The sequence below is a fragment of the Cicer arietinum genome, chromosome 7 (genome assembly GCF_000331145.2).
Source record: "Cicer arietinum cultivar CDC Frontier isolate Library 1 chromosome 7, Cicar.CDCFrontier_v2.0, whole genome shotgun sequence".
NCBI classification, from domain to species: Eukaryota; Viridiplantae; Streptophyta; class Magnoliopsida; order Fabales; family Fabaceae; genus Cicer; species Cicer arietinum.
In genome coordinates, this window is record NC_021166.2 from 14,102,421 (window position 1) to 14,114,510 (window position 12,090).

General features: G+C 29.0%; 2 protein-coding genes across 2 annotated transcripts; both read left to right on the plus strand.

Annotated features, from left to right (window-relative positions):
* Positions 1–1,713: 1,713 nt before the first annotated feature.
* LOC101500386 (LOB domain-containing protein 15-like) lies at positions 1,714–2,670 on the plus strand. Its single transcript, XM_004509159.3, has one exon. It carries the CDS (start codon positions 1,726–1,728, stop codon positions 2,602–2,604), a length of 879 nt encoding a protein of 292 aa, XP_004509216.1. The 5' UTR covers positions 1,714–1,725; the 3' UTR covers positions 2,605–2,670.
* Positions 2,671–5,814: 3,144 nt separating this feature from the next.
* Positions 5,815–7,771, plus strand: LOC101511490 (uncharacterized). Its single transcript, XM_004509111.4, has 2 exons — positions 5,815–6,296; positions 6,635–7,771. The coding sequence occupies exon 2, from the start codon at positions 6,656–6,658 to the stop codon at positions 7,592–7,594; it is 939 nt and encodes a 312-aa protein (XP_004509168.1). The 5' UTR covers positions 5,815–6,296; positions 6,635–6,655; the 3' UTR covers positions 7,595–7,771.
* Positions 7,772–12,090: the final 4,319 nt, after the last annotated feature.

Below are 12,090 nucleotides of genomic sequence, written 5' to 3' on the forward strand. Positions count from 1 at the left end.
TATATAAAATAGTGAGTTTAATTTTCATATTTTGTTGCTAAATCTCATTATCAATCGTGTAGTTAAATTTATAAGCTGTTATGACAAAAGTGAAACATATTAATGATCTAACGATTATGATTAATTGATAATATAAAAACTTTTTACACTATTAATATAAAGTAAAATCATAATAGTTTTGGAAAGAAAAGAGACCAAACAGATTTTGTAGTTCAATTTTTATATTTTTAAGATAACTTTAAATTACTCCCCCAATCTTGAATACAAGAAAAAAAAGTTAATTAATTATACTATATTAATACTATTATTCTTACAATAATGTATCAAAAGTAATTTTGATTTTTTTTTCAATAACTCTTTTTTGTTATGATTTTTAAGAATGAAAATTTACGTAATACTTAAATTTTTGTATACTTTGAATTAATTAAATAAAATTAACTACTTTTTTTAAAGAATATGATCATTTTTTTTACGAAATGAGAGGGAGTATTAATTATAGAAAAATAAGTGCATTTTCCCATGTCCTTTTTGTTTTGTATTTAATATAAAATACATATTTTTCCTTCTTTTTATGAAAAGCTTTGTGGAAATTTTGGATGAAAATAGTATATGACTATGCATATTTTAAGGACGTATTTGTTATAGATTTTAAGAAAAGTGATTTTTGTATTCAATCTTTTAAAAATTATTGTTTACCAAAAATTTAAGAAATATAGACGTTGTATTCTAAATTAGTTTTTAAATTATTTTTTATATATTCATTTATAAAAAAAAAGTGTAACAAATATGGATGCAAATCTTTAAAGAATAACCCAAAAAACACTTAAAGAAATGCAAGTGTTTTTCTTAAATTATTGCTTTAATTTTACATCCATATATGACCATATTAAAAGCATGATATTGAATTATTGATTTTTAATAAAAGAATTTAATATATATATTTATGAGTCAAAACAAAAATATTATTTACATAAACCATCTAGATAAATCTACTCATTATAAATAGACTATAACAGTTTGCTTAAGACTGTAGCACTGAAGAAGAAGAGGAAATCTCGCGGCTTTCATCGTATTTCGTTCGCCAAAGTAATCTCTCTTCTTCCTTCTTTTCCTAAATAACTTATTTTCATTCACGTTTCTTCCTAAATACTTTAACCATAAACCAGATCACTGCAACTATTGACGAGAAAATCAATCTTACGTTTTTTTTCTTCTTTCATTTTCAATTTTTTCACTCTTATTTTTTTATTTATTTAAATTTTGAGGGGGAAAATGGAGATCCGAGACCAAGTTCGTCGAGAATCTCTCTTCCAATTTATTTAATTATTGCAATTCTTATTATCAATCGTGATAGTTACCACTTGAGTTTTACACTCTCTCTGTCTCTTTCGTATCACTGGATTTACAAAAATCAAAAAGGATTATAGTCTAAATTATAGTTTTAAAGTGCACTCCACACCAAGAATATTGTAGATTTTAAAATCTGATAATTTTAATTTAGACGATATTTGCCGTAATTATCTGCAATGTGAAGCATTTAAATTACTATCATTAATTCGATTGCTTATTTTTTTTAGGCAACAATTAGCATAATAGGCAGATGGCTTAATTTAATAGCAACAATAAATTTCGTTTTGGATTCTGTATCTATGTTATGATGAATGAACTATAGTAACTGAATTGTTTAATTGAACCTGCACTTAGGCGATTCTGCGAAGGAAATAAATGACTACTCATCCATGTGCGGCCTGCAAGTTTCTGCGTCGGAGGTGCGAGGCAACTTGCGACTTAGCTCCGTACTTTCCGCCGGAACACCCACAACGTTTCATCAACGTGCACACCGTGTTCGGAAAGAGCAATGTATCTAAGTTGTTGAGTGAATTAGACGCTAAACAACGCGAAGAAGCTGTTAAGTCATTTGTGTATGAGGCAGAAGCGCGTTTGAGAGATCCCGTTTATGGCTGTGTGGGTTTGGTATCAGTTCTTCAACATAGGTTGAGGGAAATCCAAATTGATATCGAGAATGCCAAGAAGGAACTTGTTCATTACCTCCCTCCTGATGTTATTCAATCTGCTTTGGCCAATCCTGATGCTTTCTTTGCCCAACAAAACAACCCTAACTTTCCTCCACTAACTCTATCGAACAGTGGAAGTAGAAGAAATTTGGTTATTTGTGATACTCAACGGATGCCAATTGCACCTCCTCAGTCGGTTATTCATGATTCTCAGCAGAGGTCAACTGTTCCTCCACCTAATGATGGAGGAATTTTGGTCAATCGTAACACACAACAGCGACCAACTATTCCTTGGGAGAATATAATGGCCCGCAGAAGACAATTGACCATTCGTGATAATTTTCCGCGACCAACTGTTACTCCACCATCACATACCGTAAGTGTTGATGGTGGAGAGTTGATCATGCGTGAAGCTAAGAAACTTCTAAACATTGAGCATGTGGGAAAGTATCCCAATGACCATACTGAGCTTAATTGTACTAATGATGATTCGGTTCGTGTTCGTGCTGTTGTGCTTCCCTTTGATGGGTTTGACAATAGTAGCAACGACGATAATCAAAATCACCAGCAAGGGGAACAAGAACAATAGATACATGTTTCAATTGAGCTGCAGGAATCACTAATAAGAATGAGAATAAGAGTAAAAATAGTTGAAAACATAGTGGTATCTTTTCTTATATTATTATCCGAGGTAAATTAAACCTCTTTTGATTTTTTTAACACCGTCAAACTCATGTTCGACAAGCAAATAATTAAAAACATATAATTAACTTCGATTTAGACAAAATTAATGAAAATATCAAATTTAATTTCATTGCCGATGCAAATTTCAAGTTATATAACATTAAAATCCACTTAAAATTCAGGAATTTAAAACAATGGATTGAATATAGTCAAAATGGAGACTTGAAAAAATTAGTCCATTTTTATTATTTGTCCCTTTTTCTATTATGAGTTATTTGTGCACCGACACCGTGTTGCATATTATGTTGTCGTTCAATATGACACTTCCTCTGTATTTGTTATAGTTTTCTTTTAAATATGATTATTTAGTTTATAGAAAAATTGAAGCCGTATTCGAATTGAAGAAATCGAACAATTTTAAAATTCAATTTGATATACTTGCAATGAACTTAATAAAAAGAGAACTTTTCTTACCACTGTAAACAGATAATTTCCAATAATGAAGTAAAGTGGAGGTTAATGGAGATTTAACGCTCTTACAATGATAAGATGGTATTTGTCAATTTGATAAGAAATAAGGGTGTTTGTGTTAACCTAAAAATCAAAGTGGGTGTTTGTGTTTATTAAGAACACTTTGAAGGAGATTATTGTAGTTTGTGCTATTATATATGTAGCCCTCAAATATAGCTTATTTGGCTCAATTTTTGTAATATTGTTTATTGCTTATGACTTTGAGATCATTGTTAGTTATATAGAATGGGAGGGAGAGAGAAAATGAAAAATGTTAAAGCCATTTATATAAGAGAACTCTTGTTTTTCTGCATCATTTGTGTTCTTAAAATACAAATTTGGGCGAACACGAGACATTTATTGAGTATGATATTATCATCCAATAAAAAATTAATAATAATTAATACAAATATTTAAAAACTTTTTTATTTATTTGTATTTTTATATTTTGTATAAAAACTTTAATGATATCTATTTTAAAATAAAGTGAGTATATTAATTAAAGAAAAAGAAAAGAAGGAAGAAAGAAAAGGAAAAAATAAAAAATAAAAATACGCACATATCGTTTAAGATTTGTCAAAATTAAAATCCAAAATATGTAAAGAAGCGTTGGATTGGAATTAGAGCTGTCAAAAAAGCCCCAACACCAAGGCTCCCTTAATTTTTTTTTTAAAATCTCTAATATTAGGTCTCTATCAAATTAATTTTTATAAAATTTAGGCCCATTATTTCATGGGGCCTAAGGGAGGGGGCTCTGGGGCTTATAGGCCCCCAATATTTTGTTAATTTTTAGATTTTTTTTCTTAAAATTTTTTTGAAATTTATTTTATCCGAAAAAAATAAAAAAATATTTTTTTTTTCTTAAAAAATTTAGTGAGAATATTTTTTTTATTAAAAAGATAAATCATTTATATAAAAAAAAATTCAAAAATTTTTTATCGAAAAAAAGTCAGAAATTTTATATAAAAAAAAATCAAAAATTTTTTATAGTAAAAATATTGAAAAATTTTTATCGAAAAAAATCAAAAAAACTTTATTTCTCGAAAAAAAATCGATTCTTTTTTTAAATAAGTGGGCCTATGGTCATGCTAAGCCTTCAAAATTTTAGGGGGTCTTTAGTGTGGGAGCCTTGTTTTTTGGGTCTTTTAAATTATAAATTTTTGTGACCCCTTCAATATGTGGGCCGGGGCCAATATTTAGGGGACCTATCAAATTGACATTTCTAATTGTAACTGGTAAAATCTCCTCCATTACAATATTGAGTTGGATTTGGTCAAAACACTTTTTTTTAGTTGGATTGAGTATTGGATTATACATATTTTTTCTTAAATTTAATTGTTAACGATGGTCCATTATATTGTTTCTAAACAAATGCAGCCTTAGTTTTTCCCATAAAAATTGTGTAACTTATTTTCACTATTTTTTATAACAACTAATATAAACATTCAATTAATGAAAATATAAATCATAAAATTATCCTAAAATACTTTCATTGCAAGCATTCATGTAACTAAAGTTGTAAGGTTCATACAATTGCATAAAATGTTTATAAATATTAAAATAACTAAAATGTAAAATTCTAAAGTTATCACATAATTTTTAGGAACTTTGTCACCTGTGTAAAATAAATTAGGTCCAGTTTTACGTAGTACTTTTATTTTTATTTTTATTTTTATTTTTGAACGATTTACTATTTTATGAAATTATAATTAGTTTTTGAGAACCACATTTAGGTGAGAACCAAATCAATAACACGATAAACTCTAAGAACTCAAAGATAAATACGTAAACATTTAATGTGAGCCAATACGAAGTACTCAAATAAATATCAACATTTAATGTCTTTGTATTTTTATTTGTTTTATTTTTTATCTTAGAAGAGAAAAATTAATTTTAAATTTGAAACAAGAGATACAATTTAATAATATTGACATTTAAAAAAAATATTTTTCCTATTTATAACACATATAATCAACATTTAATTTAATACGACACATCAATACATTTAGTATAGTTATTTAACTAGCGAAACAAATTGATCAACAAAATTTAATATAAAAAAAAATTTTGTTAATTAAAAAATACGTGGTCTCTCAATTTCATATCTCAAATTCTTTATTTATTTTTATCATTTGTTTAGTACCATGTTTGATCCTATTTATATAAAAAAAAAATCATCAAAATTAATATACTTTTTTTAATTATTTTAACTATTTGATTCTTTTACAAATATACTTTTATTAAAAAATATGATACATAAAATGTCTACTAATATTCATAAAAAAAATATCTTAAATAAAAATTCAAAATTAACTAAAACCATAAATATATCTTACAAGTCATAAATATATAAGACCAAAAATTCTCCAATATTTTTTTCTTTTATAAATAGAGTTAGAAGGATTATTAATTAAAGTAAAAATTTAATTACTACACATATATAAATTAAATCTTAAAAAAAAAAAGGAAGAAGAAGAAATGAGAAAAATAAAAGACAACAAGATTGCTTACTATGCAAAGCAGAATGTACGTCATGTCAGAGAGAGAACCAAAACGGCGGCGTTTAGCTGTCTACTACTTCGTTCCATTTCACCAATTTGCAGTTGCTTCCATTCCAACCCAATCCAAATCAGCACTTATTATTTTATCTATCTATTCCATCACCAACAAACCATTTCTCAAATCAAAACGTTGCCGTTTTCCATTCCCTAACTCAAATAATCGCTCACCAAATACTACAAACAACCCTTTCTTACCTTTATTATCGGTTCGGTTTTTTGTGATGGATCGGGCCGCGATGACGGTTGGACCGGGCATGGACATGCCGATCATGCACAGTGACTGTTACGATCTAGTCGGCGATATTGGCTCCGGAAATTTCGGCGTTGCCAGGTTGTTACAAGATAAACGAATCAAAGAGCTCGTTGCCGTTATATATATCGAACGTGATAACAAGTTCACTACTTAAAAACTTTTTGTTCTATTTGTTGCCTCTTATTTTGTAAACCCTGACGGAAAGTAAACTGTCCTGGAAATCCCTATAGCTTTTCTATCTCACTTGGCATTCGCAGCTGTCATTTTCTTCAGGTTCTTACTCTTTTTTTCTGTTACTATTTATTAATTGTGAATATTTTAGCTTAAAATTGTGAACTAATATTAGTATTAGTAATGTGTGAATTGATATTATGACTTTGTGTCAATTCAATTAAATTATTATCATTAATTTGATCTTTCTTTATGAAGAGTAGTTAGCTTAACAGATAGATCACTTGATAATTTAATTTTGATCTTTTTTTAGGAAGTTGTTAGACAGATCACTTATTTTAATAGCAACAATAAATTCCGTTTTCTATTTAGTATCTATGTTTCGTTGAATGAAGTATAGTAAGTGAATTGATTAATTTAATTTGGAGTTATTGATTTAGGTGACAGTGCGAAGGAAAGAAATGGCTATTGATCGTCCATGTGCGGCGTGCAAGTATCTGCGTCGAAAATGCGAGGAAAACTGTGACTTAGCTCCGTACTTCCCACCGGAACACCCACAACATTTCAGTAACGTGCACGCCGTGTTCGGAAAGAGCAATGTATCGAAGCTATTGAGTGAAGTAAACGTTGAGCAGCGCCAAGAAGCTGTTAAATCATTGGTTTATGAGGCGCAAGCGCGTATGAAGGACCCCATCTATGGCTGCGTGGGTTTGGTTTCACTTCTTCAACAGAGGTTAAGGGAAATCCAAGCTGATATCGAGAGTGCCAAGAAGGAACTTGCGAATTACCTCCCTCCTGATGTTATTCAATTTGCTTTGGCCAATCCTGATGCTTTCTTTGCTCAACAAAACAACCCTAACTCTTCTCCACTAGAAAGCCAGACGATTACCCGTAATGCTCAACAGATGCCAACTCAGAATTTTATTCCTGATATTCAGCAGATGACAACCGTCCCTCCACAAAATTTCAACGGTGGATCCAGAGGAGAGTTGGTTAATTGTGACACTCAACATACCCCAATTGTTCCTTCACATAATCATTGGGAAAATTTGGGGTTTCACGACACTCAACAGACGCCAATTGTTCCTCCAAAGAATGATGGAGGAAATTTTGTAATTGGCAACACTCAACAACAACCAACTATTCCTCGGGAGAATATAATGGGTCGCAGAAGACAGATGACCATTCGTCACAATTTTCGTAGGCAAAATTATCTCAACGATAACTTTGACTATAGTATCCATGATGATTTATTTGGCGATGATGGTGATGGTGGTGGGCTAGGACACCATTTGCGGGTTCATGATCCTAGTCGTAGACATGTTCGATTACCATTTGATGGTTTTGACAATAGTAGCAGTTTCGATTACCAGAATCATCAACAACGGAAACACAACTAATAGATACATGTTCCCATTCAGATGCAGAACAATACATCAATAAAAATAATCATACATTGTGGTTGTTTTATTCATTTTATTGCCGTAGGGCAATCAGTCTTTGCGAATTATTTTTTATCTTTCAACACTTTATGAATATTATTATTATTATTATTATTATTATTATTATTATTATTATTATTATTATTATTATTATTATTATATTAAAGTAGAACAAGGATAGTTTCCCTGTCTTATTTACGTATTCATTCTAGGAGTTCCCTATTGATTCTACTAATGTGATTGCAATTTGTTAGTTTTTTCTAGGAGTTCCCTACTAATCTAAATTGTATGGTTTAACCCAAAATTGAAATAAGTTGAACAATGACTTAAACCAATTCGATATATTTGGTTCAGTTTTTAAAGTATATTTTTATTTTTTAAATCTAAAATTACCTAATTTACAATATAGGCCATTATCTTAATCAGTATTTTAATTCTTAGTGTCAATTTCTCACTCTTTATTGTGTCAACGAATTAACAACTTGCTCAATGGAAGCTTCTCTTGTGAATATTAAGATCAAAGTTTGTGGATTCTTACCATTCTCTACATATGTCCAAATTAGAAGTATAATATAAAACAAGGGTGATTGGATCATTAATTTTTCTATTATCATTTTTTTAAGTTAAGGGTGATTGCACCATTCTTTTTCTCCGAGTGGCTGTGACTTGGTTCTCAAAGCCCAATGCATAAACTCTGATTTTATACAGGGAAATTATGACTTTAATATGGTTCATTTTGCTAGAAGTGACTTGTAGGTCCGATACATTTTAATGTTGTAGGACTAACTCTGTAGTTTTATTAAAGCTTAAAATAATTGTAGTTTCAGCCAAAATTACGTTGTGACTATCGTTAATTTAAATATGTACAAGTTTGATTATTAATTATTGTAGTTCTCGTGTGTATTGAGTTGTGCTCGTTCAAACACTAGTTGAAATTAATATTGTTGGAAACATATGAGTTTGAAATAAATAGTAATTTATGTATCACATAATATTATTAATATTGTTAGAAACACATGAGTTTGAAATAAATAGTAATTTATGAATCACATAATATTTAAATTCAAAATTCAGTTGAATACTTCAAATTTATACTTCATGAGGCAATATTTTGCAAATGGTATAAAATTGAAGTTGGTAAATTACAAATTCTTTAGCAACTTTTTTTGCACTTTCATTCAATGATTGAAACATAACATCATATCCAATATAGAAAATCAAAATAGTAGTTACAACTGCAGTATTTTGGGCACACATATTAGAGTTCTCTCTCAATTAATTATGATATATATTGGATTGGATCCTTTTTATGCTTGTGATCAAATCTATTATTTTATGCTGTCCAATTTTTGGTCATCATTTAAATATATTAATTTGTTTTATATAAAAAATTTAGTGGCAGACAAATCACAATGAGCTAACTTCTTGTTTTTAGCGAAGTCCACACTGTTGACGAGTTTGGGAGAACGCCGAGAGTAATAATAAATTAGAAGTTTAAGATTTCTAAAAGACCATCACATTTCTATCAAAAATATTAAGACATTAGATTTATGGGTTACTTTTCAAGTGTGAGTTATCCACCTTTAGGATCTCACTTTCGGTCCCCACCAACATGACTCTGATATTGAGGAAGTACGAAGCAGTGCTAGGAACAACAATGAGTTAAACGTATAAATTTTTTAAGAGACATTGACACTATGTCTCCACTCAAAACCTTAATGAATTAGGTATATGAACCATCTCTCTTATATATCCAATATTTCTTCCATTTTAAATCGATGTGAGACTAATCACTCACACTTAAATTCTAACACACTCCATATTTATTAATCTGGTTGCAAGTCTTGTTATGTGTCCATACTATTGCATCCATAACTTGAAACACCTTTAGCAAGCAAGAAAATTAGGACTTACTGGAGAATAAGATTTGGGGTGGGGAGAAAAAGTTCTTGGAAAAATATTTTTTGGACATTATTATTATTATTATTATTATTATTATTATTATTATTATTATTTATTAATATTAATTACTAATATTAATTTCACTATAACTAAAAAATAATCAAATCTGATCGAAAATCATACTTACTTAAAGTCAAACAAGTAATGAAATGTATCATAAAATATTCTTTGACCACCAATATTTTTTTTAGTTTTTATAGATTCTTTCCACATGAGGTAATTCTATTTGAGATGTGTGAGACACTAAATGTGAGTATCTCTTACAACAAATATTTGAACTCAGATTTTTCATGTTGTGGGAGTCTAATATATAACTTTCGCTAGACGCAACCTCTAATGATAGACCATCAACCTTTTTATTTGGAAGGGAGTGACAATTTCGTTACCTATTGTTTGATGGTGTTTTTATAAATAGTCTAACTTTTCTTAATTAAGTTTTTTAAACTTCATTCTCCATATATATTCGACCATTTTTCTTTATGACATGTAACATGCTACATTATATGAGTAATTTCTGGATTAATTTTTTTTAAAATATTTATGTATTACTAGTAGGTGACTTGTCTTGATACTAATATGATCTTGTCTTTGTATCATCTCGTCATTATTAAATTTATATTTCAATGGGTTCGATCTTTCGTAGCAGAATGTATTTACTGGTTCGCTAGAGAAATATGTCGAGCTAGACTCGTCCATATTTTAGGATTAGATTACGATCACATCTAATTCATCCTTTGTACACCTCTAACGAGTTATGGTAAAGGTTGGTATTATAAAAAACTTGATATTTTACAAAAGATTTATTTTTAATTTTGATATCTCTATGTTGATCAATTTACATAATTGATCCTCTTATTTTAAAATTGAACAATTTTAATCTCTTGATGAGTCTTCATTAGTTTTTTTTAAAGCATTTTATTCTTAGTTTTTTTTTCTTATGATTTTATAGTCATTATAATAAAGAAAATGAATTTTAATCTTTTTAAATTAGTTTTGAAGTTTTACTACTAACTATTTATAACCAGAAAAATTTCAAAATATTTTTTTCTTCTTGTATTGCTACTAAACGTTTATAAACAAGCTTCATTAAGAAACAAACACTTAAGAAAGGGTTATTGTAGAACACACATGGTTCTTAATGTGCAAGATTATCTTTTATTGGAATTTGGAACACAACAAACTCCAATAAGGTTATATAGTAATTGAGTACATATAAAGTTATATAAAACTTGAGTTATATAACTTAAATGAACCTTTAAAATTTAAGTGATTGTGATAAAGTTACATAATAATTAATTATATATATAACTTAAATGAACCTATAAAACTTAAGTTATTGTCCATTTGTTGGTCTTCCTTGACTCCACCCTTGTTTGGACATTCAACTTAAACACCCGTTTAAAAAAGATTAAAAATAAAATAAAATTAAGTAATATGTATTTTTAAAATAAATGAGATGTATTTTTTTGTTTGCGTGCCAAAAATGATGTATCCAAATAAATGTCAACATTGAATGTGTGCTAGAATGAGGTATTCAATAAATGTCAACATTTAATGTCTTCGTATTTTTCATATTTTACTTTTTATCGTAAAAGATATAAAATTCAGCATAATTAATTTTTACAACTCTGATATTTTGAATTTGAAACAAGACATACAATATAATAATATTGACATTTGTTGATTGAGTTAAAAAAAAATATTTTTCTATTTATAACTTATATAAGTCGGCATTTAATTTAATGCGACACATCAAAATATTTAATATTAGTGAAACAAATTCATCAACACAAATTAATATTTGTTAATTACAAAAATATGTGGTCTTACATTACTCGACTATCAAGATTTCATATTCTCAAATATTTTTCTCATTTGCTTAGTAGTATTTCTCACTTTATATATGATCTTCTGTTGGACTAAGAACTTTTCTTTACACTTATGAGGAGTTTTAAAGCTGACACACTGAGTGGTACTCTGACATCTTGAAATCTTATCGGTGATCTTGTCTGAAAGGAAGCTATAGATGATCTCATAGTAGACTGCCACTCCCAATCTATATTGTTCGGCACCCGAGGAACGTCACGCGAAATGAACTGAATACGACCAAACTATCGAAGACATCGCTCTGGCAGATATGAGACTGAGACTCCACCACATCGAAGGTATCTGGAGAACACCGAAATCTTGACAAATGGATGATTAACTCGATCATCAGCATATGGTGTAAACAGTACATCCTCGAGCGACAAAGCATCAAGTCTCCGACGATATGTCATCAATTCGCCTTCAACAACATGTTTCGCAGTCCACCTACATGCTCTTGGAAGATGTGTAGGAATCGCTTCTCTATCGACACGCTAGGAAAGTGCTCGTAAATCCAATATTGTACAATAAATAAAGTCATATATAACACAACTTAATAAATATATATATATATATATATATATATATATATATATATACACACACACCTGTAATAGAGTCATGTA